This window comes from Lolium perenne, chromosome 6 (assembly GCF_019359855.2).
Source record: "Lolium perenne isolate Kyuss_39 chromosome 6, Kyuss_2.0, whole genome shotgun sequence".
Taxonomy (NCBI): domain Eukaryota; kingdom Viridiplantae; phylum Streptophyta; class Magnoliopsida; order Poales; family Poaceae; genus Lolium; species Lolium perenne.
In genome coordinates, this window is record NC_067249.2 from 256,920,238 (window position 1) to 256,947,800 (window position 27,563).

Sequence of the window (27,563 nt, forward strand, 5' to 3'; positions counted from 1 at the left end):
CATGTTTGGAGACGTTAACTAGTCTCATTATCTCCTTAGTGATCGATTTATTCATGTCCATTTTTGTTGTTGTAATAGAACATATATATTGTATTTCACAATATATTGTATCAGCACTCTGGTATGAATATGATTGAATGTCTTCTATATATTTGATAAAGGTTTCTGCAATAGAAACTCTCCAATTCGATATATAGATTTCTACGGGATTCAATCCAATGGATGAGGTACAAGTATTTCAAAAGGTACCCTCTCTATTGTTTGGATTGTACTACACGTACATCCAACCCGTAGCACATGTTGCCCATAAATCAGTTTCATTGGTCATGATTTGCATGAAGCTAAGTTTCCTTAATAATTTGATATTATGTAGCTCAATTTGAGGTTCTCGTATACCTCAATATCAAAGATGGATCACTGAAGTCCCTCGATCAAATGCATTCGAGGTGATATTTGTGGCCTCTTCCAACCATAGTGTGGACTGAAAATGAATTATAATCAATTCAAATGGACAATTATGCAAAATTCTCTTTATGTGCCTCCAATAATTATTGCATGGCTTTCGAAGATTGGAGTTCAGCACTTTGTCACATATGTCCATACACAAAAAGTTTGGTTGAATATCTGAGCAAGAGGATCAGGCTCGTTGCACGACCTTTGTTAATGAGTTGAAATTTTACCAACTTCACATTGGAGTCATGCGGTTTTACACACCCTTGACTAACTAACTGCATATCGCAGAACTTCCCCTCTGCAATTGATACGTGGAAATCCTCCAAGCATTTCCCATCTGCGTAAGTTCGGAATCGCTTCATGCGTACCGATCTCACCACCGCAACGTACATCATAGGCCCACAAATTAGGGATCTATGTGGGGTACATATCTCCGTCGATCACTAAGTACCTTGAACTCCTCATAAGGGATCCGTTCATAGCCTCGTACGCTGATTGCAAATATTGAAGGATGGATATTTCCAGGCATTAGGGGGAGATTTCAAGTACCAAATAGAATGCCAGGAAATCATTTGGAACTCCACGTTCCTCCTCATGTCCACGTACTCAAGAATATGGACTATACGTCTAGGATTCACAAATTTGCAACACTTTGCAAATAACCTGCCAGATTTATTTACTGATTAGAAGGTGATATATAATCCTTTAATTCGGCTAGAAATGCACCCGAAAGAGTGGAGGTACCAATAAAAACCACTCAACTTCGTATCTCTGAAAAAGAGGAGGAGTAGTACGGCCTCTAACCAGGATCTAGCTTCCTACAAGCAACAAGGTAAAACGAGGAGAAATCCTCCGAATCGGTAAATACATATCAACCTAGCGTTGACTAACACCTTATGGGTAGTATACACCCAGTGGAAGGGAAACCTCCACAACCCAGCTTCAGCTTGCACACACTGGCTGGGACATCGGAACACCCGGACTCACGCGTATTGGGAAATCACGAAGAGTCATCATGGGTGCTTGAGATTTCCTCCAACTATATCGATTCTGGAGAATCATATGACTAAAGCCTACAAATGTCGACAATATTTCTCTTGTATGATTGCAAACATCTTTCACAATGATTCAGATCCAAAGACCATGGCCATGGCAGAGTGTAAACCACTTTCTCGGACTGAAACAAACGAAGGATGCAATCCAAGCAGAATTAGCCTCGCTCCTCCAAATGAATTCCCTATGCGGTTCAATATGTTCTCTTCCAGCAACGGAATGAGATAACAAGGTGGTGAAAAAGCAAGGCTTGTAGCACAAGGTCGGATTTACGCAGAGATCCGAGACCTAATCTCCAGATACGAGTGAAATCCTATTTTCGATACATTATATCATTGGCAGTACAAAATCATCTATCTATGCAGTTGATAGATGTAGTGACTACATATCCATGTGGATCACTAGATTTGGACATCTATGGTTCCCGATGGAATCTCAATCCGAATCGAAATGCAAATGCAACATGTATTGTGTAAAATTAATAAGTCACAACATGGCTTATTATTGTCGGTATATTTTGGTACAACCGATGTAGTGAGTTCCTTATAGACATGGATTACTCCTACAATGATGATTACCCATGTGTGTTTGTCATACACAAGGATCACTCTTGCAATGACGAAGCACGTGATCATCTAAAAGACGGAATTTGAGATGAAGGATTTGGTGAAACCCAAACAGTGCTTGATATTACAAGTCGAGCTACTTCACTCAAGTATTAGGGTACACCAAGTTGCCTATATCATAAATATTGGAGAAACTTAAAATGGACAAGTCATATCCATCTCCCATACCGGTTGTTCGATCTCTAGACGTAGAGAAAGATTCACTCAAACCACGCGATGATGTAGAACGGATGTTGGGACTTGAAGTTCCATATCTCAGTGCCATTGGACCCACCAACAACAGTTGGTTGGGAATCAAGAATATCTTTCGATATCTCCAAGGCACCCCACATTACTTGACATATTCTTATAATTTTAGAGCAATCTGAACTCCAATATCATCAGGATACACTGATGTTGGCTACTTGAATGATCCCCACAATGTGTACCAACTTGGTAGAATTGACACTTCGGTGACTACACCTACCAATCATTCTGAAATACAAAGCCGCGTCAACACGTGTAGCTTTGCGGAATGATAAACCACATACATAAGTCATGTGGTATTGGTTCTCTTGAATCATCAACCATTATCTACACAGATAATGTTGCTTGTGCTGCATGGATGCAAACATGATACATCAAGAGCAATATCACTAAGCATATTGCCTCTAGATTGTTTTATCTCCATGAACTTCAGAAGAGTTGGAGAATAAACATCTAGCAAGTCAAATCACACAATACTGTTGCTGATTTGTTCATGAAGTCTCTACCAGCTTCAACATTCCAGAAGTATTTTACGGAATCGGTATGCGACGGCTTCCAAATTTGCAAGAATCAGGGGGAGTATCTTCCTGAATCAATCATGTTCAAAGCATCATATTACACTCTTTTTCCCTTTATGAGTTTACTACACAGGTTCTCATCAAGGTTTTTAATGAGGTAATATCAACACAAGATGATATGTCATATTTTCTGTTTTCCCCAACGGGGTTTTTAGGAAAGTATATACGACATATATTGTTCTCTAAACTCTATGGGTTTTTCCCTTTTTACAAGGTTTTTCTCATATTGAGTTAACAAAGAGACAATACCAATTATATGCTGTGTCATTTTCTCCTTATTTTCCCACTGGGTTTTGAAGGAGTTTTAACAGTATATCTAACCATTATATGTTGCATCATTTTCTCCTTATTTTCCCACTGGGTTTCAAGGAGTTTTAGCAACATAACATACACACAACTCTCCTCGTATTTTTCCCACAGGGTTTTTAGAGGAGATGATTCCAAAGATGATTCTAGAGATGACCAAGCATAAGGACAAGAAGGATTAGGGGGAGTGTTAGGATTTAATTAATAGGTTAATTAAAGGGGTAATCCTCCCTCATGTAATTCTCTATGTTGATTGGTTGGTCAAGAGACACAACTCTTCCTCACACCTCTTCCAACGGACGTGACCCATATTCGCATCCCTTTCCCTTGTATATAAGTTGTGAATCATCAATGGAACACCACAGTTGAATCATTTGTTGTCTCTCTCCTTTGCCTCTCGACTTTACTTCTAACAGATTTTTCGCATTTGTTTCACAATATAAGGTTGTAGTTTGGTTTTTTTTCAATTACCCCCTCCACTGGCCAACTCACACACGACATGCATGAAAAAATCCATACAAAATAGGAAACAACTAATTGAGATTCCTAATGCATGGCCAAGGATTGCTTAGATTTAGGAGCAATGTTTTTCTTTCCTTAATTAAACCTAGCTGCACATATATGGAGAGTCAACCAGACAGATTTGTGGGATTTGTTACGGTAAGTTAGGAAGTTATCAATTTTCCTAATTTTAGTCTGATCTCAAATAGTTCAGCCAGGGAGTCTTGTGTAAAAAATACTTTTGCGCTAATTTTCGTGCAAAAAATCTATAAACACTATAGAAAGGAACGGAGGGAGTATTTACATCTACAATATCGAATGGACATATTAAGAAAATATACTTTATGGTGAATCTAATCATGTTGATTGAGTACTGCAAATGTTTATATTTTTGTGTATAAATTTGGTCAAACTTAAAAAATGTTGACTTTTGACTAATCCTTAGACGGCTTACATTTTGGGACGGAGGGAGTACTATCTAGTTTATTTAGACATTCCTCAAATGGTCATGAAGGCAGAAGGCCTATTGACTTGCTTCTATTAACTAGTTCTTTGGGTTCATTTAATTTGATTTATGCTTTTCAGGCATGTTGTGTGTTAGTGTGTTTGATTATTTTCATGTCAGACATCGGATTTTTTTCCTATGTTCCATGATATGTCTCATTTTGTGTGTGTGTGGGGGGGGGGGGGGGATTGGTTATCCTATCTATAATATCTAAATAGGAGCAACCCACTAAGTTGAATTCTCTCAACATGCAAGGTATCCACCTCATCAAGTATTTTTGAGCAATCATAGTCTGCCACATAATTATTCATCATATATTTTTCACAAATCTATAATCTTAAGCCACGTCAGAGGTTTCAGCTACTTCACGAGGAAATAGAAAGGCGCTCTGTATTTACTTCTTTTTCCCTTCCGACGAATCAGTTCATTCTCTTTTCTAATGCGACTTCTCCTTTCCACTTCTCTGTATATTTGATGGAGTTAATGTTTCCCACTCCCCACAAGCCTACTTTTATTTAAGAGTGATCTGCCATGTCCTCCACTGATTCAGGCCTCGGGCCTCACCCCATCAGCTTCACTGCACCTTGCATCGCCGCCATCTTCCAGGTTTTGCCTCTACCACATCGCTGGCCTTCTTTAATCCATGCATGGTCACCGGTTCATACCACCCGCGCACACCGAATCATACCAAGGCAGCCTTCGCGATGTGTGTGATGCAAGACGTCGGCAAAGGGAAAATTGTTGTTACTCAATTCGAGCCGTTCATGCGGTGGAGTGGATTTAAGCAAAGCCTCTATGACCTTGGTCTCTGTGCTCCCACGGTGGTAGTTCCATCCCTGTACATGTCAGGTAGCATAAAGCCTGTTCTGGCTAGAATCAAATTAGCACGTGGTCTGTTATGTTTTGGTTGTCCTCTGATAAGACTGATATGGTTCAATCTGTATACATTGCATGAGGTGTTGCCGGCCAGTTTCATTGCTTCAATATTGCAGGCCAGCGCCACTGATACATCCTCAACCGCTTCTCAGTACTCGCTTCCGATGGCACTTCCTCTGCCTTATACGAGCCACTCCAAGGTTTAAATTTCCAAATCAGCAAAAAATGCAAGTGCAGAACGCACATGGCTGCGGAGTAATATTTATCGGAAGACAGTCGGTGAGTCTTGCGTCTATTTATTCATTGGTTCACAGCACACGATTCATACCATCGATCCTTTTTCTTGCAGCTTGAAGATTCAAGCTAGGAGCAGCGACTGTAAAAATTTCCTTCCAAATGTTAAAATATTCTTTGGGCATCCCATTCCTCACTCTAATGTTACATCTGAGCTCAAAATAGGCATAATCCCTATTTCCTTCTGGAGTAATGGGGTCTGAAAGTACAGGGGGGACAAAAGTGCAGAACGTCTGAAGATATCTACAATAATAATTATGATATGAGCTCGCATGCATCCCTAAGGGGATATTTTCTTATTTGGACACAGCAAATAACACAAGTCTTTCCTGTTCTTTCATTTTTCCTATATGAAGGTGTGTTAGAAAAGTTAACACAACCAAAACCATGTCATTTTATTCAGAAAGAAATGCACGTTGAATGTTCAATAAATTATTCCACAGCAACGCGCGGGATATCAACTAGTATAACTAAGAAGTTCATCCCCACTAACGTATTTCTCTCAACATGCAGCCTATCCACCTCATTATTTTGCCACATCAGCGCACTACCTAATTTTCCTGCCATCTTCTTAAGTCACATCATCAGGTTCATCACGTGCATGCATTAGTCTTAATTTTGTTGATTCATCCCAGCGTGTGCCCATGTATCATCGTTTCTCCTTCCAACCATGCACTGCTGAGCCCTCGTGATTCGCATCCACATCATTGCAGCATTTACACTCCCGTATCACGATCCCACTGATCCTTTCTTCTTCTGGTAACGCATCCACTGGCCATCAATCTGTTTGGTTCTTCGTCACCCTTTTAAGCCCCTTGATTGCGACCCCTGCAGCAGACCACAACGAACTTTACATGATGCCATGATCTGTCTTATGAACCCCCTTAGATCGCCACCATGGACCAGGGTTATGGCGCTGGCTTCCTTGCTCAGCCAGTCTCCCACACAACTTTCTGTTCTTTATTTTTTAATTTTCTCATTCTTCCCTAATTTCTTTTTGTAGTATGGTCGAAATTTTGACCACATAAAATTTGTGGAATGTTTTCTTGCCAAGAACACTTTTGAGCTAGCAAGATGTGCAAGTATCCAACCGTGGCGGCACAACTTCACAGAGGCTGACTTTCACATGGTGTCTTTCTCTCTACTGAATATTTATTACATATGCAAAGTGCTTTCGGTTCACGTCGTATGTGAAGTACATCATCGATTTTTGTATGCAGGTATCTTCGATTTTACTCGCAGCCTGGCACCAGATGTGCCCTCTATATGAAAACTTTGAACGGAAAGTTTAGTTATCCTTTTCCTTGGCCTTGACTGTACGTAACCATATTATTGAACATTATAGCTCATTTCTTGCATCAATTTATTGATTTGCTACTTATATTTTTGTTCCTTGCAGTTTTTCCTAGATCGGCTGTGCTGTTTTTTTTTTAGTTTCACCACCAGTCATTTTGCACCTGACAATCGGCGCCTTGCCTAGATTCACACCATGATATCTAGGCTTAATTAACTGGCTAACATCACTTCTCATCATGGATTGATGCCCCACATATGGTTAGGGCTTCTACCAAAATCTGAATCGCTCGTGATCTTTCATCGAATTAATGCAGAAAATATGGAGACTTGAAGAGTGAAAAAGAAAACCTGGCGGTTCATGTACAGTGAACGTCTTGACTAATGTCCTAGCAGTGTCAGTTTTCCATCATCATTTTCTTTGTAGATTCAAATAATATAATTTCTTATAAACACACTTTTATTCTTGCAGAAGAAAAGGATATATATAATTACAGGGAAGAAATTGATTCATCTATTATCACCAGAAGTAAGGCAATTAACTGAAAATGACTCAACATGAATCTTTTGGATACGGGAAGTTGTGTTTTCATAGACGCGGAGATATGTTTAGCTAAAGACTCATTCTAAGTTCTTTCTCTACGGAATGGTTGTCGAACCAAACATGATGTGATTTCTTATTTTAGAATATTAGGAAAATAAGATTGGAATTGGATTTAGATGCGTTTCTTTTTTCTCCTAAAAAATCTAAACGTTTAATGAATTATTACTCTATACAAATGAACTTTGGGTAGACAATCCAAGGTTGCTGACATTGTCTCTCATCTGGGAGCGAGGGTCGCCTCCCTCCCCTGCAAGTTTCTTGGCCTACCCCTCAGCCTCCGCAAGCTTCGCAAGGTCGACTTCCAGCCCCTGCTTGACCGTATCGCCAGCCGCCTTGCAAAGCCAAGCTACTATCTGCCGCTAGTCGATTGGTGCTCCTTAACGCGGTCCTCTCCGCGATGTACACCTTTTGGATTTCCATCCACTCGCTACCGGTCTGGGTACGCAAGGCGATTGATCGGATTCGCTGAGTCTGGCTGTGGCGGGGCGAGGATACCTGCCATGGTGGTCACTGTAAAGTGCCTTGGAGTCGCATCTGCCGGCCTCGCGACCTTGGCGGCCTTGGTATCGTCGACCTTGACCGTTTTGGGATTGCGCTCCGCCTTAAGTGGCTCTGGCTCGAGCGCGTCTCACCAAACAAGCCATGGACTGGCATGCCCGTACCTTGTTCTGCAGCTGATAAAGAGATCTTCGCGGCGGCTACGACCGTTGCTATTGGAGATGGCTGCACTGCTAGCTTCTGGTTCAACAGCTGGATGGACGGCCATGCCCCTTTTGCTGTTATGCCGCAGCTCTTCGCCGCCTCGCGCCGCAAGAACCGATGTGTTCGGGAGACTCTTCTCAACCGTCGCTGGGTGCAGGACCTCCGCGGTAGAGTCTCCTCCGAGCTGCTGCCTGACTTTGTCCGCCTTTGGCTCGCGACGGACCGCCTTCAGCTCACCACCGGCTCCTCTGACGCCTTCACCTGGTTGCTCTCAGAGTCAGGTTCCTTCTCCGTGGCATCTGCTTATAGGCTACAGTTCTTGGGCTCCACCAACTCCCCCCTCGTCACCACGATTTGGGAGGCTTGGGCGCCGGCCAAATGCAGGTTGCTAGCTTGGCTCTTTGTTCAAAACCGCGTCCTTACAGCAGACCGTCTGATGGCAAGGCAATGGCCAAACTCCTACTTTTGCCCTCTATGTCGGCGAAACCTGGAAACGGCAGAACACCTTCTCGTCGAGTGTCCCTGGTCGCGAGAGCTCTAGAGCTTAGTCGCCACGCGGGTCGGTCTAGGCTCCTTCCGGCCGGAGGGCTGGCTTCCACCCCTCCATCTGCCTGTCTGGCTGGCATCTCTGTCAACGCCGGCCGACACGAAATCCTGTCGATCCATGGCCCTCCTGGTCATCTGGTCCATTTGGCGCGAGCGCAACGATCGCATCTTCCGCGGCCGCGATCGCAAGCCGATCGACGTACTCGGCGATGTCTTGGACGAACGATCGTGTTGGGCGTTGGCTGGCTGCCGACACCTGCGGGCGCCAGAGTAGCCATGTAGTTCTTCCCGCCTTGGCGGTTCTTTTTCTTTTCGTTTTCGTTCGGATCCTTGCTTTGTTGAGTTCCTTGTAACTCTTTCCTCTATCAATGAAATCGCAGCTCGCCTGAGCTTCCTCAAAAAACATTTAGTTTGCATAAGCACCGTGCCCACCAAAATCCATGCTAGTTAATCAAGGTCCAATCGATCTGGGCTATATGCACGTCCCCAAGGAGCATCTAGCTGAACAATTTCTTTAGCTAGATAGTTAGGTAGATCGTTATTATAGATTGTATTTTTAAAGGATGGAGGAGAACAAGAGCGTCAGGTGTGAACTTTTTTTAACCTCACCTACTGTGAACTGGTTTTGATCCAGTCTACTTTGACTAGCTCTAATTAGCGTCCTGATGTAGTTCTTTTTTACTCTCAAGTCCCTACCGACTATTTTGCCAATGTACAGTGAACCTGATCCAAGGCTGTTAAAGTTTTGGGTAAATAATCAATTCTCCCTCTATGACGTTCAGGCGAGATCTCATTGGGCCAAGATTAACTTCATGGAATGAATTGCTACCAAGGTTAGCTTCAGTCCAGTTAGTTTAGGGGCTGATGAATTCCGCTGGAATATCTTACATAAGGTATTGGAAACATCTCCACCCTCTATGACATTCAGGCGAGATCTCATTGGCCCAAGATTAACTTCATGGAATGAATTGCTTCAAAGGTTAGCTTCAGTCCAGTTAGTTCAGGGGGCTGATGAATTCCGCTGGAACCTCACCAAGAATGGTAAATTCATGGTTAGTTCCATGTACAAGATCTTAATTATACCTAGTCAACCGGTTGTTAATAATAAATCCATCTGGAAGATGAAGATACCTTTGAAAACAAAGGTATTTGCATGGTATCTTCGTCGAGGTGTGATTCTTACTAAGGATAACCTTGCCAAACGCAATTGGCACGGCTGCACGAAATGTGTTTTCTATCATGAACAAGAGACAATAAAACATATTTTCTTCGGTTGTCGGGTTGTTAGGTCTATATGGTCAATCATTCAGATAGGTTCTTAAATTAACTACGCGAACTCCCACTCAAAACAACATCCCTCACGTTGCCTTAGTGATAACACGAACCAAATCCACTACACCAAGTCCGATCATCACGAGAGAAGGTGTAGCTTCAAAGGCAAACATTCAACATGTTCATCATATTATTCATATGACTCATGCTCTACCTTTCGGTCTCCCGTGTTCCGAGACCATGTCTGTACATGCTAGGCTCGTCAAGGTTAACCTTAGTATTTACATGTGCAAATCTGGCTTGCATCTGTTGTATGCACACGTAGAATCTATCATACTCGATCATCACGTGATGTTTCGAAACGACGAGTCTTAGCAACGATGCATACTAAGGACGAACACTTTATTATCTTGATATTTAGTGAGAGGGATCATCTTATAATGCTACTATCGCAATATAAGCAAAAAAAATGCATTAACATCACATGTAATTCATAATGTGTGATATACTATGGTCTTTCTTCTTGTGCTTTTGATCTCCATCTCCAAAGCACGAACATGATCTCCGTCATCACCAGCATGGCGTAAAGGTCAGTGGCGCCGCTTCATGGTTGTCCATCATTAATAGCAACTGTAACAACTACTTGAAATAAAACTATTACATGATGAATAGACACGTAGGTCTTAAAAAATTTAAAGACAACCATTAGGCTCCTCCGGTTGTCATAATACAATAATGATCATCTCTTACATCAAATATATTCACAATCATATAGCCATGTCACATCACATGCCCCTGCAAAAACAAGTTAGACGCCTCTAAAAAGTGTTTGCATGTTTTACATGGTTTGGGGCTTTCGATTAAGATCTGATCTACCTACGAACAAGAACCACAACGCTGATACAAGTGTTGTCAAGTGTAGATTGTAAATTGGATCTCAACTATGATGGGAGAAACTGACACCCGCAAAGCCACTTATTCAATACAAGTTGCATGTCAAGCGTGGAGCAAGTATCATGAACGCGGTCATGTAAGGTTAGCCCGGACCGCTTCATCCCACCATCCTGCAAGATGCAAAGTACACGAAAAGCAAGCGACAACAAGAGCATCAACGCCCACAAACCCATTGTGTTCTACTCGTGCAACAGATCTATGCATAGACACGGCTCTGATACCACTGATGGGGTTCGTAGCATAGAAAACAAAAAAATTCTACCGCAAGAACAAATACCACCAAGATCTTCCCTACAAGATCTGAGCAACGAGATAGATAAAATACCTACCCTTGAAGATCCAAAGTGTTAACGAGATCAAATCTCGTGGATGATGTAGTCGTACTCTTGTCGAACTCAAGTTCGAGATGTAGTCCTTCTAGTGCTGCAATCTCTTACAGAAGGTATTGGAAACATCTCCTCCCTCTATGACATTCAGGCGAGATCTCATTGGCCCAAGATTAAGTTCATGGAATGAATTGCTACAAAGGTTAGCTTCAGTCCAGTTAGTTCAGGGGGACTGATGAATTCCGCTGGAACCTCACCAAATGGTAAATTCATGGTTAGTTCCATGTACCAAGGCCTTAATTATACCCAGTCAACCGGTTGTTAATAATAAATCCATCTGGAAGATGAAGATACCTTTGAAAACAAAGGTCTTTGCATGGTATCTTCGTCGAGGTGTGATTCTTACTAAGGATAACCTTGCCAAACGCAAATGGCACGGCTCCATGAAATGTGTTTTCTGTCATGAACAAGAGACAATAAAACATCTTTTCTTCAGTTGTCGAGTTGTTAGGTCTATATGGTCAATCATTCAGATAGGTTCTACCTTATATCCTCCTAGAAGCATTGCAAATATACTTTGCAATTAGCTAAATGGGGTGGATGCTCGGTATAAAATACTTATCAGGGTGGGAGCGATATGATGGGGTTCGTAGCAAAGAAAACAAAAAATTTCTACCGCAAGAACGAATACCACCAAGATCTTATCTACAAGATCTGAGCAACGAGATAGATAAGAGACGTACCCTCGAAGATCCAAAGTGTTAACGAGATCAAATCGCGTGGATGATGTAGTCGTACTCTTGCCGAACTCAAGTTCGAGATGTAGTCCTTCCAGTGCTGCAAGCGGGCAGCACCTCTGTACTCGGTCGCACGTACGGTGTCGATGAAGACGTCCTCTCCCCGTTCCAGCGGGCAGAGGATGTAGTAGATCCTTCTCGGAATCTCAATAGCACGATGGCATGATGGTGGTGGAGAAGATTTCCTGCAGGGCTTCGCCAAGCCGGTACAGGAGCAAGGACAGAGAGAGGATGGCGGCTAGGGTTTCTTACTTCCAGCCTACTGAGCACCATTGCCCCTCCCCTCTTTATATAGGGGAGGGAGAAGCCATGGGATGCCTTGGGCCTTACTTTTCCTCCTTGGGCTGGCCCACAAAATAGGGCAAACTTGACCCTCAAGTTTCGGGGAAGCTTACCCCTTAAGTCTTGGGAAACTTGTCCCGTAAGCTATGGGAAACTTGTCCCTTAAGCTTGCTTGGGGTTGGGCTGGTTGGCATGGTGCGCCCAGCCATTTGAGGCTAGGCAACACCTCTTTGGCCCATGTGTCCCCTCCCGAGGTGGTGGGCCCACCGGTGGCCCACTAGAACCTTCTAGAAGCTTCAGTCAAAATACCGACATTTTTCCCGAACCTCGGAAGATGACTTCCGTTATATGAATCTTATTCTCCGGACCATTCCGGACCTCCTCGTAATGTCCTGGATCCCATCCCATACTCCGAACAACATTCGGTCTCCATCTCATATTCCATATCTACTTAAACAACATCGAACCTTAAGTGTGTCACCCTACGGTTCGTGAACTATGCAAACATGATCGAGACTCCTCTCCGATCAATAACCAATAGCGGGACCTGGAGGATCCATAATGGCTCCCACACATTCAGCGATGACTCAGTGATTGAATGAACCATTAACATACGATACCAATTGCCTTTGTCGCGTGATACTTTACTTATCTGAGGTTCGATCATCAGTATCTCTATACCTAGTTCAACCCCGTTACCGATAAGTACTCTTTAATCGTACCGTGGTATGTCATCTCTTGTGATCTTATCACATGCTTGCAAGCCAATTAGACGACATTCCACCGAGAGGGCCCGGAGTATATCTATCAGTCATCAGGATGGACAAATCCCACTCTTGATCCATATGCCTCAACTTATACTTTCCGAATACTTAATCCCACCTTTATAACCACCCATTTACGCAGTGGTGTTTGATGTAATCAAAGTACCCATCCGGTGTAAGTGATTTACATGATCTCATGGTCGAATGATTATGTTACTATGTCTTCAAAGCTTATAGCAAGACGAACTTAATGCCTTGATCTTATGCTACGCTTATTATGGGTGTGTGTCCATTATATCATTCTCCCAATGACATAACCTTGTTATTAACAACATCCAATATTCATGATCAGGAAACCATGATCATCTATTAATCAACAAGCTAGCTTAACAAGAGGCTTACTAGGAACTCTTTATGTTTACATAACACACAAGTATTAATATTTCCGGTTAATACAATTATAGCATGGGATGCAAACATTTATCATAAACACAAAGATATAATAATAACCAATTTATTATTGCCTCTTGGGCATATCTCCAACATGATAGCTGTTGTATGGTCACTTTGGCTATGTAGAAATGACAAGGTTTTTAATGACAAAAATTCTTCCCTCTTGCAGGTTGTCTACCGTGTTACGGCTTTGCTCCGTTCATGGTCGCCACTCCAACGATTGGAGGATCGCGACCTCTTTACGGAGGTGTCTACATGATTGGAGAACACGGCGAAGGACTTTATTTCCCAACATGGGTGGCAGCATCTTAGGCGGATTGAGGCACATGTAGCTTAGCCGCCAGGATAGTCACCTTTTTTACCTACCTTCTAGGAGTCTATCTATGAACTTGTGGACTTGTGAACGGTTGTGTGCATTTTGTTATGCAGAGACTGGGTGTAATACTTAAAAACCGTTTGAGTAATAAAGCTCCCTTTATCGGAAAAAATCAATTCTCCCTTCTGTGTGATTGTGTGTTTGTTTAATTTCTATTAGTTTCGGTGCTCAGTATTTGGAACCTTAGTTCTGACTAATGAATGTTGAACGAATTGCACTGATGAGCTCTGTTCGGCCCCGGCTGATGAGCTCCGCCCCGACGAACTCTGCCTGGCCCTGACCTATCAATTTCTTTTGTTTCGCCTCCCAAACTGCATATACACAGTTTGTGTGCGTGGCTTCCCAGTGCCTTGTAAAAATATTTTCAGATCAGGCTAGTTTATAGGATTTGACCTAAGCACATTTTTCAAATGGAACTATAAAGTATAAAAGTTGATAATTTTGCAGGTTTGACCAGGGGATTTGCTAGAGTTGCTCTTACCAACAACAGAGACCAGTACGAGAGAAAGCTTATCAAAAACAAACCTTGACTTTGCGTATTCCACTCCAGATTGATGATGATGATCTTGACCGATGAAACGTCTTTCTTGCTTGCGCTTGCTTGATGAACTCTTGCGGATTGGTCACCCATATACCATTATGGGAGAGCTTCTTCTTCGGTATATCTTCATGTACCCATGACCACCATATGGATGGCAAGATCTATCTTCATGTGCACGCCACTGTCTTCATCCATCTTCATTTCATGTCACCGTCTTCATCCATCTTATTTCTTCATATTATTGGTATCTTAAAGATGCACATGAGAACTCACTTCGTCTTATACGTCAAAACATACTTGTCAATCTTCTTTATTTTCTTCTTCTTGCAACCTTTTTTTAGAGTTAAGGCACAACCAGTGTCCAGCTTTAAATTAATAAAGCCCATACGGCCAAATTTAGTACAAAGATGTTGAGCATAGCTTACAACACATCGATATTACAAGCAACAACACAAAGACATTGAAGAATAGCTTGAAACATCAAGATCCTCTTCCGTGATCAGAAAACCGGAGCCGGAGGCACTTGAGGTAGCCGCTAGGAGTTACTTGACTTGGAAAGCACATGGGAACCAAGAAACAGCCTCATCTAATCCATCGCCGAATAAGGCACCCTTGCCTCCTCGTCCTTGCTCGAAGGACGATGTACCGTCGACCGATGGAATCGCTCCCATAAACTTGGATGCATGAACACTGAAGTCGAGGGCCGAGGGAAATGGTTCCGAGCAAGTACAACACCCTACCACACACACCAAGAGGAGCAGCGGTCAGCACCGTACCAGAGAACGACCACGTTGGAGACAAAGCTGCAGGGGACACCGAGGAAGAAGGGCGGGAGGTAGAAGCCAGTTGATAAGTCACTAGCACCGCCACCCACCAGTCACCAGCACATGTCCATGGACAACACACACATGCACACAAACCACCTGAAGCTCCCCCAGACCACGCCTTCAGCAAGGGGAGTGGCGCCACAGCGTTGTCACGGCCTAATCGATGATTAGGTTTCCACCTGGGGAGCTAGGAGGAAGGGGAGAGACAGAACCTCGACGGCAGCCCAGCGAGGAAAGAGGCACCCTTAGACATTGTCGTCGTCGAGAGCAACACCTCTGGTCAGGGATTTCTCCCGGTCGCAGTCCCACCACCAACACCTCAGCCGGTCCAAGAGCCGCCGCACCGACCAGATCTTGCGAGGTGAGACGCATCTGAGGTGAGGAGAGGCTCGAGTCTTCAGATCTGGTACCGGCAACCATCGAGGGGGGCCCGAGCCATGGCAGTCACCCACTGACTCCACGCCGTCCACACGGCCGCAGGGGCCAGCCGCACCCGTGAACACCGCTCACCGCCAAGCCGATGTCACCCTGCTAGAAGAGGCCGCCTTCTTGAAGATCTAGTGCCCTTTGCAAAGAAGCGGCGAAATGCCCACCGCCACCTTCCTTGGCGAGATCACGAGCTTTCCCAGGAGCTGTCTCCCGTGGAGGCGTGGAGAGGGAAGCTGGGGAAGGTGGACGGCAGCGGACTAGGGTTTGGTCGCCTCCCGTGTCGCCCCTGGAGTGGAACGATGAGGTGGCAAAATGAGTGCCTCTTCTTGTAGCCTTGAAGCCAACATATGGTTCAAGTATTGCCCATGGACAATCCCTATAAGAGAAACTCAATGCAACCATCAATCCATATGGATTGTCACCGGTTACCAACACCACGCATGGGGGCTCCATGTACTTTCAAGCGAGGAAAACTTCCGCAAGGAAAGGACACTAGCACAGATCGAGCCTTTTAAGGAGCCATGTGGCACACGGAAAGCGATTTCCATGTGTAGTGAGGCCCAATAGACTCACCAAAACATGAAACGTGTGCGCAGGATCCAGGCAATCCCATGGACGGACACAACGCACATGGAAAATGTTCGCGTGGTGTAAAAAAAAGTTAGCAAGCGGAAGGATTCGGAAAAACTACACTAATTTTTCGCAAACGGGTTGTGAAAGGAGAATCGTGTGCGACTACTTTGCAGCGAGCCTTTATTTTGGCTTGTCTCTTTACTTCTTCCTATCACAAACGGTTGGTCGTGACAAAGTCGTGTGTAGATCTTTCCCGAGGTTGCCTCCTCTCATTCCATCAACGGATAGCCTCTTCGCCTTCCTCCTGCATGCCACCCGTCGCCGACAATTTGGCTTCCTTGGTCGGCCTACATAAAGGCCTTGCCGCTACAGTGTCGTCACACACCAGCATTACGGTAGACAAGCACTTCACTGCATCATGGTTCGCACCAAGAAGATCGCCCCGCTTTCCTGCATCGCATAGTACCCGTAGGCGGAGTGTAGAGCAGGAGGCTCCGGTGGCGACGCAAGAGGCTCCGGTGGCGAATAAGGAGGCTCCGTTGGCGGAGCAGGCGCCTTCAGTGGCGGAGGAGGAGCACTTCGGCTGGTCCTCCTCCTACAATGAAGGCGGAAGAAATCTGGAAGATGATGAAGATGCGGCAACTGCGAGCGACGAAGACGAGTTAACGCAGCCGTAGCGGTGGAAGATGTTAGAGCGGCAGGCGAAGTAGGAGGAGTAGGAGTTTCTCGAGGAAGAGGAGGAGGTGCTCCTGGCGTCCTTCGCGTACAAATGCGAGGAAGAAAGAGAACGTGCGGAGATAGTCGTTGCTGCCGCTACCGATATCACCGTCATCCCCGACGATGGCGAGTAGATTTAGGATCTAAATATATATATATATATATATATATATATATATATATATATATATATATATATATATATGTAAATGTATCAAATGTCCTTTTGGTGTCTTATAGTTTGTAAAATATATATTTAGAAGAATATCCCAATTGTGTGCGTACTTTCTCACACGAGTTTCCTGTTATTTACCGTTTGCGAAGATTATCAGATTATCACATCGCACATGGTTTCCAATAGTCAAAAATGTGTGCGAAAATACCGCAAACGGTTTCTTCGGCGTCCATCGTTTGTGAATGTCGCACGCGGTTTTCTCCCAAATTCTCGTTTACGATGTTCAGGCCCGTCACAGCCCATTTGGTGGAACCCTACCTTAGAAAAGGGGACCAGCTATCTCCAGACCACACATCACTCCCCATAACAGCCACTTCCTCTTTTGTGCTTGCTAGCTATACCAAAGGCGCATCTGATTACAGTTAACGTTGGCGAGGTGTTGCATCGCCGGTGCGATGTACATCCATGTTAGCGACGTGCTATATCTGCGTTGTCACATCTTTTTCATCGACGCGAGTGGAGATGCACGGCCTTCTGGCCCAGTAGATATCGGTTTCGTCGCTGCTCCCTCGCAAAGCAGGTTGTTAAATAAATCATTTATTTTTCTTAAATCCTTCAAATTGTTAACTTGTTATTTAGTTAACTTGTTAGATCTATCTATGCACCGTTGATTTATTATTTAGTTAACTTGTTAGATCTATCTATGCATGGTTGATTTGTTATTTAGTTTGCTATTATGGTAGTGTTCTAGTTTAGATCTGGCTATGTAGTATATGTGCTAAATACGGTATTTTTTAATTTCTTCACATCTATGAATTATTTGTTAAATGAACTTGTATAATACTCCCTCCGTGTTCCTAGATATAAGCCATATAGTTTTCGGCAAGAAAATTAAAAAGCGCATATTCAGGAAAAATTACACCATGTTTGGCTAGGATTAACCCTAGGAAATTGGTGTGAGCTAATAGAGAACATTGTGTGAGATAAGAAAACCTAACCAAATCCCTAAAACTATTGTCCATACAAGTGGGGCAATGCAATACACCTTATATTTTGGATTTTTTTCTCATAAAATATATGGCCTATATTATTTGGGAACGGATGGGAGTAGTGAACTTGTATAGTCTTGTATGGTTGTGTTAGATCTACATATGCATTAGGCCGACTGTGTACTATCTATAATAATGTATGTTCATTCTATACTTATATAATAGGGATTTTATTTTGGTAACACTGTATATGAACAAGGCAAGTGGATGCATGCGGCGTCGTATCGTTACTCCCTGTTCTTTTTACAGTCTCGTGTTATACCGGTATGTTCCCTAACCATATGAATGCATATTACAATATGAAAAATATAGGATAGTTTTCTCACATTCATGATAATTATGTGCAGAAACATGCACGGTCTGATCATGCAGTGTTAGCAAACACCATGGCTGTAAGAAAATAAGGAGGCTGAAACTGACAGCTTTCCTTCTGCCTTGTACATACCATCTAAAGTTGCACATAAGTGACTAGTTGTTTTAATTGGCATATGTGATAATCATTTCTATTTGTCTATACGCACGTTGAAGAACGTTTTGAATTGTATTTTCACGATGTATCAGACGTGTACTGAAATATAACTGATATTTTGTACCATACTTCCATGAGTGTTAAGCTGAGCACACATCTGTTGCGGTACTACTATTTCGTCTGCGAAAAAAAGATGAACGCATACGACTAGAAATACAAGACGTTTGTGACCGTGCGAAACGCACACGTTTAGAAGAGAAAAGTCATTTGCGACGGCGGTCATATTCGCACATGGTTGGATCAAAAAAACGTGTGTGCGAAAGGATGCCCCATCATACATGGTTAAATAAACCGTGTGCGCTCTTTTGACGTATCGCCTACCCTTGCATAGTGACGGATAGGTTTATCGTGTGCGACGGACCATTTCAGCCGTGTGTGACGACCATATTCGTACTAGTGAGATCTCCTTGGAGATCGTGCACTTAAAAAGGCCATACCACTGCGTGTTGGGACACATGGCGTTCGCCAAATTCATGGCCAGACCTTGTTACGTATATAACAGGATGAAAATCACATGCCTAAATGGAGTAATTGATGTGCTGGGCGACATGAGCAAAACCATCGAGTGCGAGAAGGACTGCACTGAAAAAGGCACCACGAGCATGGTAAGGACGCGGAGCTATGTACACGCGGACGGTGGCGGAGCAAAGCCATCAAGTGCGAGGAGGACATGTCTGGCACCATTAAGGTGTTAAGTGAGATCCCACTTATAATATATTTTGGTTGTCAAAATTTACTGGAAAAGCCAAAATATAAAGTGGGATTTAGGTGGGATCCCACTTACAACCCTGACCGTAGCGCTTGAAGGAGGGGAGAAGTAATCACAACATTCGGTTGGAATTATGCACGAACTTGTGTTTGTCCGAGTTGTATACGAATTAGCTAGTCTTCTAGTCCTAGGAAAAAAGAAGACAGAGACTACCGTTGGATGAAAATTGGTTGTAGATGAGAATCAATCTGAGGTTGGTGGTTAGAAGAGTGACTGTACCCTCAGTCCACCAGAGTTCAAACTCCAGGTTTGACATTTGTGTGTTTTATAAAGGTGAAATATTCATTCAGCTCAGTATTCTGGAGGTGCTCATAGGGGTAGGGTGTGCGTGTGTGCGTTCATATGGGGTGAATGTATGTGCGTTTATATGGAGGCCTGTGTTTGTTCCTCAAAAAAAAATTGGTAGTAGATGAATGCTATTACTGTACCGGTACAGTAATAATCCAACTGCAGATGATCCCCAATCGGTAACCATAACCAATAAATCAAGGCAATTAGTACGAGGCTGGATCCCTTTCCTTTTGTTGCGTACGCGAGCTGGGTTTTTTTTTCTTTTTTCCAAACGATCCACTAGGGGGATCGAATTTTCATTACCAGAAGATAACGAAAATACAATAGTACTGAGCGAACGACAAAGCAAAAAAAGGTGAAAGATCGCCGCCTAATGCTAGTGTTCAGACGAAAACATAACCGGGTTTTTTAGGAACAACACAGACATAAAACCCCTGCCTACAGCAAAGGGGATAGTTTCAAGATAGGACCAAAGGATTTGGCAAAACAAGGGCAGGCAGCAGCTCCACACTCTTTTTATCAAGAGGGACCCTTCAATGATCTCCAACAGCGTTTTTATCATCAGGATTCTTGTTCTCGGGCGAAGAAGATTCCCACGCCCTGCATTTCCAGAGGAAGATCCTTCCGTTCCAGCTGCCGCAGCTAAACGCAGGAGGCCGTCAGCGCCAGCACGGAGCTCCAAAGCATCTTGATCACCATGAAGACCTGACCAATAGTTCATAAAAATCGTAGCGTAACTGATTAATTCAGCAGGGAAACTAATTAGCTTTTTTTCAAAACAAGCTCTGTTTCTAAGCTTCCAAATGGACCAGCAAATAGCTGCCAAACCAGCTATCTGAGTATTGCGACTTGCAGGAGTAAATTGGGGAAACCACCAAAATAATTGGGAAAAGCTCCCATGGAGGGTGGGAGAATTGATGGCAGTAGCAACATCACTCCAAACAAATTTGGCAGCAGAGCAGCCAAAGAACAGATGATTGATGGTTTCCTGTTCATTGCAGAATTGACAAACTGAGTCCCCAGACCAATTTTGCTTGAGCAGATTATCTTTGGTAGCAATAGCATTGTGCCAAATTAACCAAAGCCAGACTTTGATTTTTAAAGGGATCTTACTTTTCCAAAGATGTTTAAAAGATCTGTCCATCCCATTCCTACACATATGTTTATACACAGATTTCACAGTAAATTTGCCACTTTTTGACCATTTCCACCTTGGAGAGTCTTTTCCCTGTGACAAGTTGACTTGGTTAATCAGTTGAAGCATGCCAGCCTCTTGGATGATAAGGTCAGGTGTCAACCATCTCCTATATGTGAATCTCCAGCCCATAGCAGCTGATACGTCTCCGACGTATCGATAATTTCTTATGTTCCATGCCACATTATTGATGATATCTGCATGTTTTATGCACACTTTATGTCATAATTATGCATTTTCTGGAACTAACCTATTAACAAGATGCCGAAGTGCCAGTTGCTGTTTTCTGCTGTTTTTGGTTTCAGAAATCCTAGTAACGAAATATTCTCGGAATCGGACGAAATCAACGCCCAGGTTCCTATTTTGCCCGGAAGCATCCAGAACACACGAGAGCCGCCAGAGAGGGGGCACAGGCCCACCAAACCCTAGGCCGGCGCGGCCAAGGGGGGGCCCGTGCCCCCCTATAGTGTCGTCGCCCCTTCGACCTCCTGACGCCGCCTCTTCGCCTATATAAAGCCCCTGGACCTAAAACCTCGAGACGGAAAAGCCACGGTACGAGAAACCATCCAGAGCCGCCGCCATCGCGAAGCCAAGATCTGGGGGACAGAAGTCTCTGTTCCGGCACGCCGCCGGGACGGGGAAGTGCCCCCGGAAGGCTCCTCCATCGACACCACCGCCATCTTCATCAACGCTGCTGTCTCCCATGAGGAGGGAGTAGTTCTCCATCGAGGCTCGGGGCTGTACCGGTAGCTATGTGGTTCATCTCTCTCCTATGTACTTCAATACAATAATCTCATGAGCTGCCTTACATGATTGAGATTCATATGATGATGCTTGTAATCTAGATGTCGTTATGCTAGTCAAGTGAATTTTACTTATGTGATCTCCGGAGACTCCTTGTCCCACGTGTGTAAAGGTGACAGTGTGTGCACCGTGTGGGTCTCTTAGGCTATATTTCACAGAATACTTATTCACTGTTATGAATGGCATAGTGAAGTGCTTATTTATATCTCTTTATGATTGCAATGTGTTTTGTATCACAATTTATCTATGTGCTACTCTAGTGATGTTATTAAAGTACTCTATTCCTCCTGCACGGTGTAATGGTGACAGTGTGTGCATCCGTGTTAGTACTTGGCGTAGGCTATGATTGTGATCTCTTGTAGATTATGAAGTTAACTATTGCTATGATGGTATTGATGTGATCTATGCCTCCTACATAGTGTGAAGGTGACAGTGTGCATGCTATGTTAGTACTTGGTTTAGTCGTGTTGATCTTTCATGCACTCTAAGGTTATTTAAATATGAACATTGAATTGTGGAGCTTGTTAACTCCGGCATTGAGGGTTCGTGTAATCCTACGCAATGGTGTTCATCATCCAACAAGAGAGTGTAGAGTATGCATTTATCTATTCTATTATGTGATCAAGTTGAGAGTGTCCACTAGTGGAAGTATGATCCCTAGGCCTTGTTCCTAAATACTGCTATCACTGCTTGTTTACTGTTTTACTGCGTTACTACTGCTTGTTTACTGTCCTGGGCAAAGCACTTTTCTGGTGCCGTTGCTACTGCTACTATTTATTCATACCACCTGTATTTCACTATCTCTTCGCCGAACTAGTGCACCTATTTGGTGTGTTGGGGACACAAGAGACTTCTTGCTTTGTGGTTGCAGGGTTGCTTGAGAGGGATATCTTTGCCTCTTCCTCCCTGAGTTCGATAAACCTTGGGTGATCCACTTAAGGGAAAACTTGCTGCTGTTCTACAAATCTCTGCTCTTGGAGGCCCAACAACATCTCTGAGGAAAAGGAGGCGTAGACATCAAGCTATTTTCTAAGGCGCCGTTGCCGGGAGGAAAGGTAAAAGGCACTCACACTCCGGTTCCGTGTAACGCATGCTTTCTGGTGCCATTGTGTTTGTGCTCGAAGCTATTTCCTTTAGATCCTGCAATTGCAACTTTTTGTTTCTTGTTTACACTAGTAAGGCATAATGGAAAACAACAAAAATATGAGAGATCTTTATGAACTTTATCTTGAATTAGGACATGATGTGTTTGAAGAAAGAATTAAAAAACCCATGGAACTTTATATGCATGCTAATGGGAATGTTATTAATATGAATGCTTTGAACACTATTGTTGCTAATGCTATGGAAAATTCTAAGCTTGGGGAAGCTGGTTTTGATGAGCATGATCTTTTTAGTCCCCCGGGCATTGAGGAGAAAATTTACTTTGATGATACTTTGCCTCCTATTTATGATGATTATAATGATAATGGTCTTTTGGTGCCACCTGTTATGGAGGATAAATTTGATTATGATCACAATATGCCTCCTATATTTGATGATGAGAATAATAATGATAGCTACTTCGTTGAATTTGCTCCCACTACAACTAATAAAATTGATTATCCTTATGTGGAGAGTAATAATTTTATGCATGAGACTCATGATAAGAATGCTTTATGTGATAGTTATATTGTTGAGTTTGCTCATGATACTACTGAAAGTTATTATGAGAGAGGAAAATATGGTTGTAGAAATTTTCATGCTACTAAAACACCTCTCTATGTGCTGAAATTTTTGAAGCTACACTTGTTTTATCTTTCTATGCTTGTTGCATTATGTTTCATGAACTTGTTTATTTACAAGGTTCCTTTTCATAGGAAGCATGTTAGGCTTAAATGTGTTTTGAATTTGCCTCTTGATGCTCTCTTTTGCTTCAAATACTATTTCTTGCGAGTGCATCATTAAAACTGCTGAGCCCATCTTAATGGCTATAAAGAAAGAACTTCTTGGGAGATAACCCATGTGTTTATTTTGCTACAGTACTTTGTTTTATATTTGTGTCTTGGAAGTTGTTTACTACTGTAGCAACCTCTCCTTATCTTAGTTTAGTGTTTTGTTATGCCAAGTAAAGTCGTTGATAGTAAAGTTCATACTAGATTTGGATTACTGCGCAGAAACAGATTTCTTTGCTGTCACGAATCTGGGAAAAATTCTCTGTAGGTAACTCAGAAAATTATGCCAATTTACGTGAGTGATCCTCAGATATGTACGCAACTTTCATTCAATTTGAGCATTTTCATTTGAGCAAGTCTGGTGCCTCAATAAAATTCGTCTTTACGGACTGTTCTGTTTTGACAGATTCTGCCTTTTATTTCGCATTGCTTCTTTTGCTATGTGGGATGGATTTCTTTGTTCCATTGACTTCCAGTAGCTTTGGGAAATGTCCAGAAGTGTTAAGAATGATTGTGTCACCTCTGAACATGTGAATTTTTGATTATGCACTAACCCTCTAATGAGTTTGTTTCGAGTTTGGTGTGGAGGAAGTTTTCAAGGGTCAAGAGAGGAGGATGATATACTATGATCAAGAAGAGTGAAAAGTCTAAGCTTGGGGATGCCCCGGTGGTTCACCCCTGCATATTTCAAGAAGACTCAAGCATCTAAGCTTGGGGATGCCCAAGGCATCCCCTTCTTCATCGACAAATTATCAGGTTCCTTCTCTTGAAACTATATTTTTATTCCATCACATCTTATGTGCTTTGCTTGGAGCGTCGGTTTGTTTTTGTTTTTTGTTTTGTTTGAATAAAATGGATCCTAGCATTCATTGTGTGGGAGAGAGACACGCTCCGCTGTAGCATATGGACAAGTATGTCCTTAGGCTTTACTCATAGTATTCATGGCGAAGTTTCTTCTTCGTTAAATTGTTATATGGTTGGAATTGGAAAATGATACATGTAGTAAATTGCTATAATGTCTTGGATAATGTGATACTTGGCAATTGTTGTGCTCATGTTTAAGCTCTTGCATCATATACTTTGCACCTATTAATGAAGAAATACATAGAGCATGCTAAAATTTGGTTTGCATATTTGGTTTCTCTAAAGTCTAGATAATTTCTAGTATTGAGTTTGAGCAACAAGGAAAACGGTGTAGAGTCTTATAATGTTTTCAATATGTCTTTTATGTGAGTTTTGCTGCACCGGTTCATCCTTGTGTTTGTTTCAAATAGCCTTGCTAGCCTAAACCTTGTATCGAGAGGGAATACTTCTCATGCATCCAAAATACTTGAGCCAACCACTATGCCATTTGTGTCCACCATACCTACCTACTACATGGTATTTCTCCGCCATTCCAAAGTAAATTGCTTGAGTGCTACCTTTAAAATTTCCATTCTTCACCATTACAATATATAGCTCATGGGACAAATAGCCTAAAAACTATTGTGGTATTGAATATGTACTTATGCACTTTATCTCTTATTAAGTTGCTCGTTATGCGATAACCATGTTCCTGGGGACGCCATCAACTACTCTTTGTTGAATATCATGTGAGTTGCTATGCATGTTCATCTTGTCTGAAGTAAGAGCGATCTACCACCTTATGGTTAGAGCATGCATATTGTTAGAGAAGAACATTGGGCCGCTAACTAAAGCCATGATCCATGGTGGAAGTTTCAGTTTTGGACAATATCCTCAATCTCATATGAGAAAATTAATTGTTGTTACATGCTTATGCATAAAAGAGGAGTCCATTATCTGTTGTCTATGTTGTCCCGGTATGGATGTCTAAGTTGAGAATAATCAATAGCGAGAAATCCGATGCGAGCTTTCTCCTTAGACCTTTGTACAAAGGCATAGAGGTACCCCTTTGTGACACTTGGTTAAAACATGTGCATTGCGATGATCCCGGTAGTCCAAGCTAATTAGGACAAGGTGCGGGCACTATTAGTATACTATGCATGAGGCTTGCAACTTGTAAGATATAATTTACATGATACATATGCTTTATTACAACCGTTGACAAAATTGTTTCTTGTTTTCAAAATCAAAGCTCTAGCACAAATATAGCAATCGATGCTTTTCCTCTTTGAAGGATCTTTCTTCTACTTTTATTGTTGAGTCAGTTCACCTATTTCTCTCCATCTCAAGAAGCAAACACTTGTGTGAACTGTGCATTGATTCCTACATACTTGCATATTGCACTTATTATATTACTCTATGTTGACAATATCCATGAGATATACATGTTATAAGTTGAAAGCAACCGCTGAAACTTAATCTTCCATTGTGTTGTTTCAATGCTTTTACTATGAATTATTGCTTTATGAGTTAACTCTTATGCAAGACTTATTGAAGCTTGTCTTGAAGTACTATTCATGAAAAGTCTTTGCTATATGATTCATTTGTTTACTCATGACATTTACCATTGTTTTGGATTGCTGCATTCACTACATATGCTTACAAATAGTATGATCAAGGTTATGATGGCATGTCACTCCAGAAATTATCTTTGTTTATCGTTTACCTGCTCGGGACGAGCAGAAACTAAGCTTGGGGATGCTGATACGTCTCCGACGTATCGATAATTTCTTATGTTCCATGCCACATTATTGATGATATCTACATGTTTTATGCACACTTTATGTCATAATTATGCGTTTTCTGGAACTAACCTATTAACAAGATGCCGAAGTGCCAGTTGCTGTTTTCTGCTGTTTTTGGTTTCAGAAATCCTAGTAACGAAATATTCTCGGAATCAGACGAAATCAACGCCCAGGTTCCTATTTTGCCCAGAAGCATCCAGAACACACGAGAGCCGCCAGAGAGGGGGCACAGGCCCACCAAACCCTAGGCCGGCGCGGCCAAGGGGGGGCCCGCGCCCCCCTATAGTGTCGTCGCCCCTTCGACCTCCTGACGCCGCCTCTTCGCCTATATAAAGCCCCTGGACCTAAAACCTCGAGACGGAAAAGCCACGGTACGAGAAACCATCCAGAGCCGCCGCCATCGCGAAGCCAAGATCTGGGGGACAGAAGTCTCTGTTCCGGCACACCGCCGGGACGGGGAAGTGCCCCCGGAAGGCTCCTCCATCGACACCACCACCATCTTCATCAACGCTGCTGTCTCCCATGAGGAGGGAGTAGTTCTCCATCGAGGCTCGGGGCTGTACCGGTAGCTATGTGATTCATCTCTCTCCTATGTACTTCAATACAATAATCTCATGAGCTGCCTTACATGATTGAGATTCATATGATGATGCTTGTAATCTAGATGTCGTTATGCTAGTCAAGCGAATTTTACTTATGTGATCTCCGGAGACTCCTTGTCCCACGTGTGTAAAGGTGACAGTGTGTGCACCGTGTGGGTCTCTTAGGCTATATTTCACAGAATACTTATTCACTATTATGAATGGCATAGTGAAGTGCTTATTTATATCTCTTTATGATTGCAATGTGTTTTGTATCACAATTTATCTATGTGCTACTCTAGTGATGTTATTAAAGTACTCTATTCCTCCTGCACGGTGTAATGGTGACAGTGTATGCATCCGTGTTAGTACTTGGCGTAGGCTATGATTGTGATCTCTTGTAGATTATGAAGTTAACTATTGCTATGATGGTATTGATGTGATCTATGCCTCCTACATAGTGTGAAGGTGACAGTGTGCATGCTATGTTAGTACTTGGTTTAGTCGTGTTGATCTTTCATGCACTCTAAGGTTATTTAAATATGAACATTGAATTGTGGAGCTTGTTAACTCCGGCATTGAGGGTTCGTGTAATCCTACGCAATGGTGTTCATCATCCAACAAGAGAGTGTAGAGTATGCATTTATCTATTCTGTTAAGTGATCAAAGTTGAGAGTGTCCACTAGTGAAAGTA

General features: G+C 42.7%; 1 protein-coding gene across 1 annotated transcript; it reads left to right on the forward strand.

Moving 5' to 3' along the window:
- The first annotated feature begins 7,987 nt into the window (after positions 1–7,987).
- On the forward strand, positions 7,988–9,227 carry LOC139832709 (uncharacterized). Its single transcript, XM_071822530.1, has 2 exons — positions 7,988–8,481; positions 9,218–9,227. Exons 1-2 carry the CDS (start codon positions 7,988–7,990, stop codon positions 9,225–9,227), a joined length of 504 nt encoding a protein of 167 aa, XP_071678631.1.
- The last annotated feature ends 18,336 nt before the right edge of the window (positions 9,228–27,563 follow it).

What these genes read in the sequence shown, in the direction of transcription:
- LOC139832709 (XM_071822530.1), top strand. Translation starts at nt 7,988, where the DNA reads ATGCCCGTACCTTGTTCTGCAGCTGATAAAGAGATCTTCGCGGCGGCT.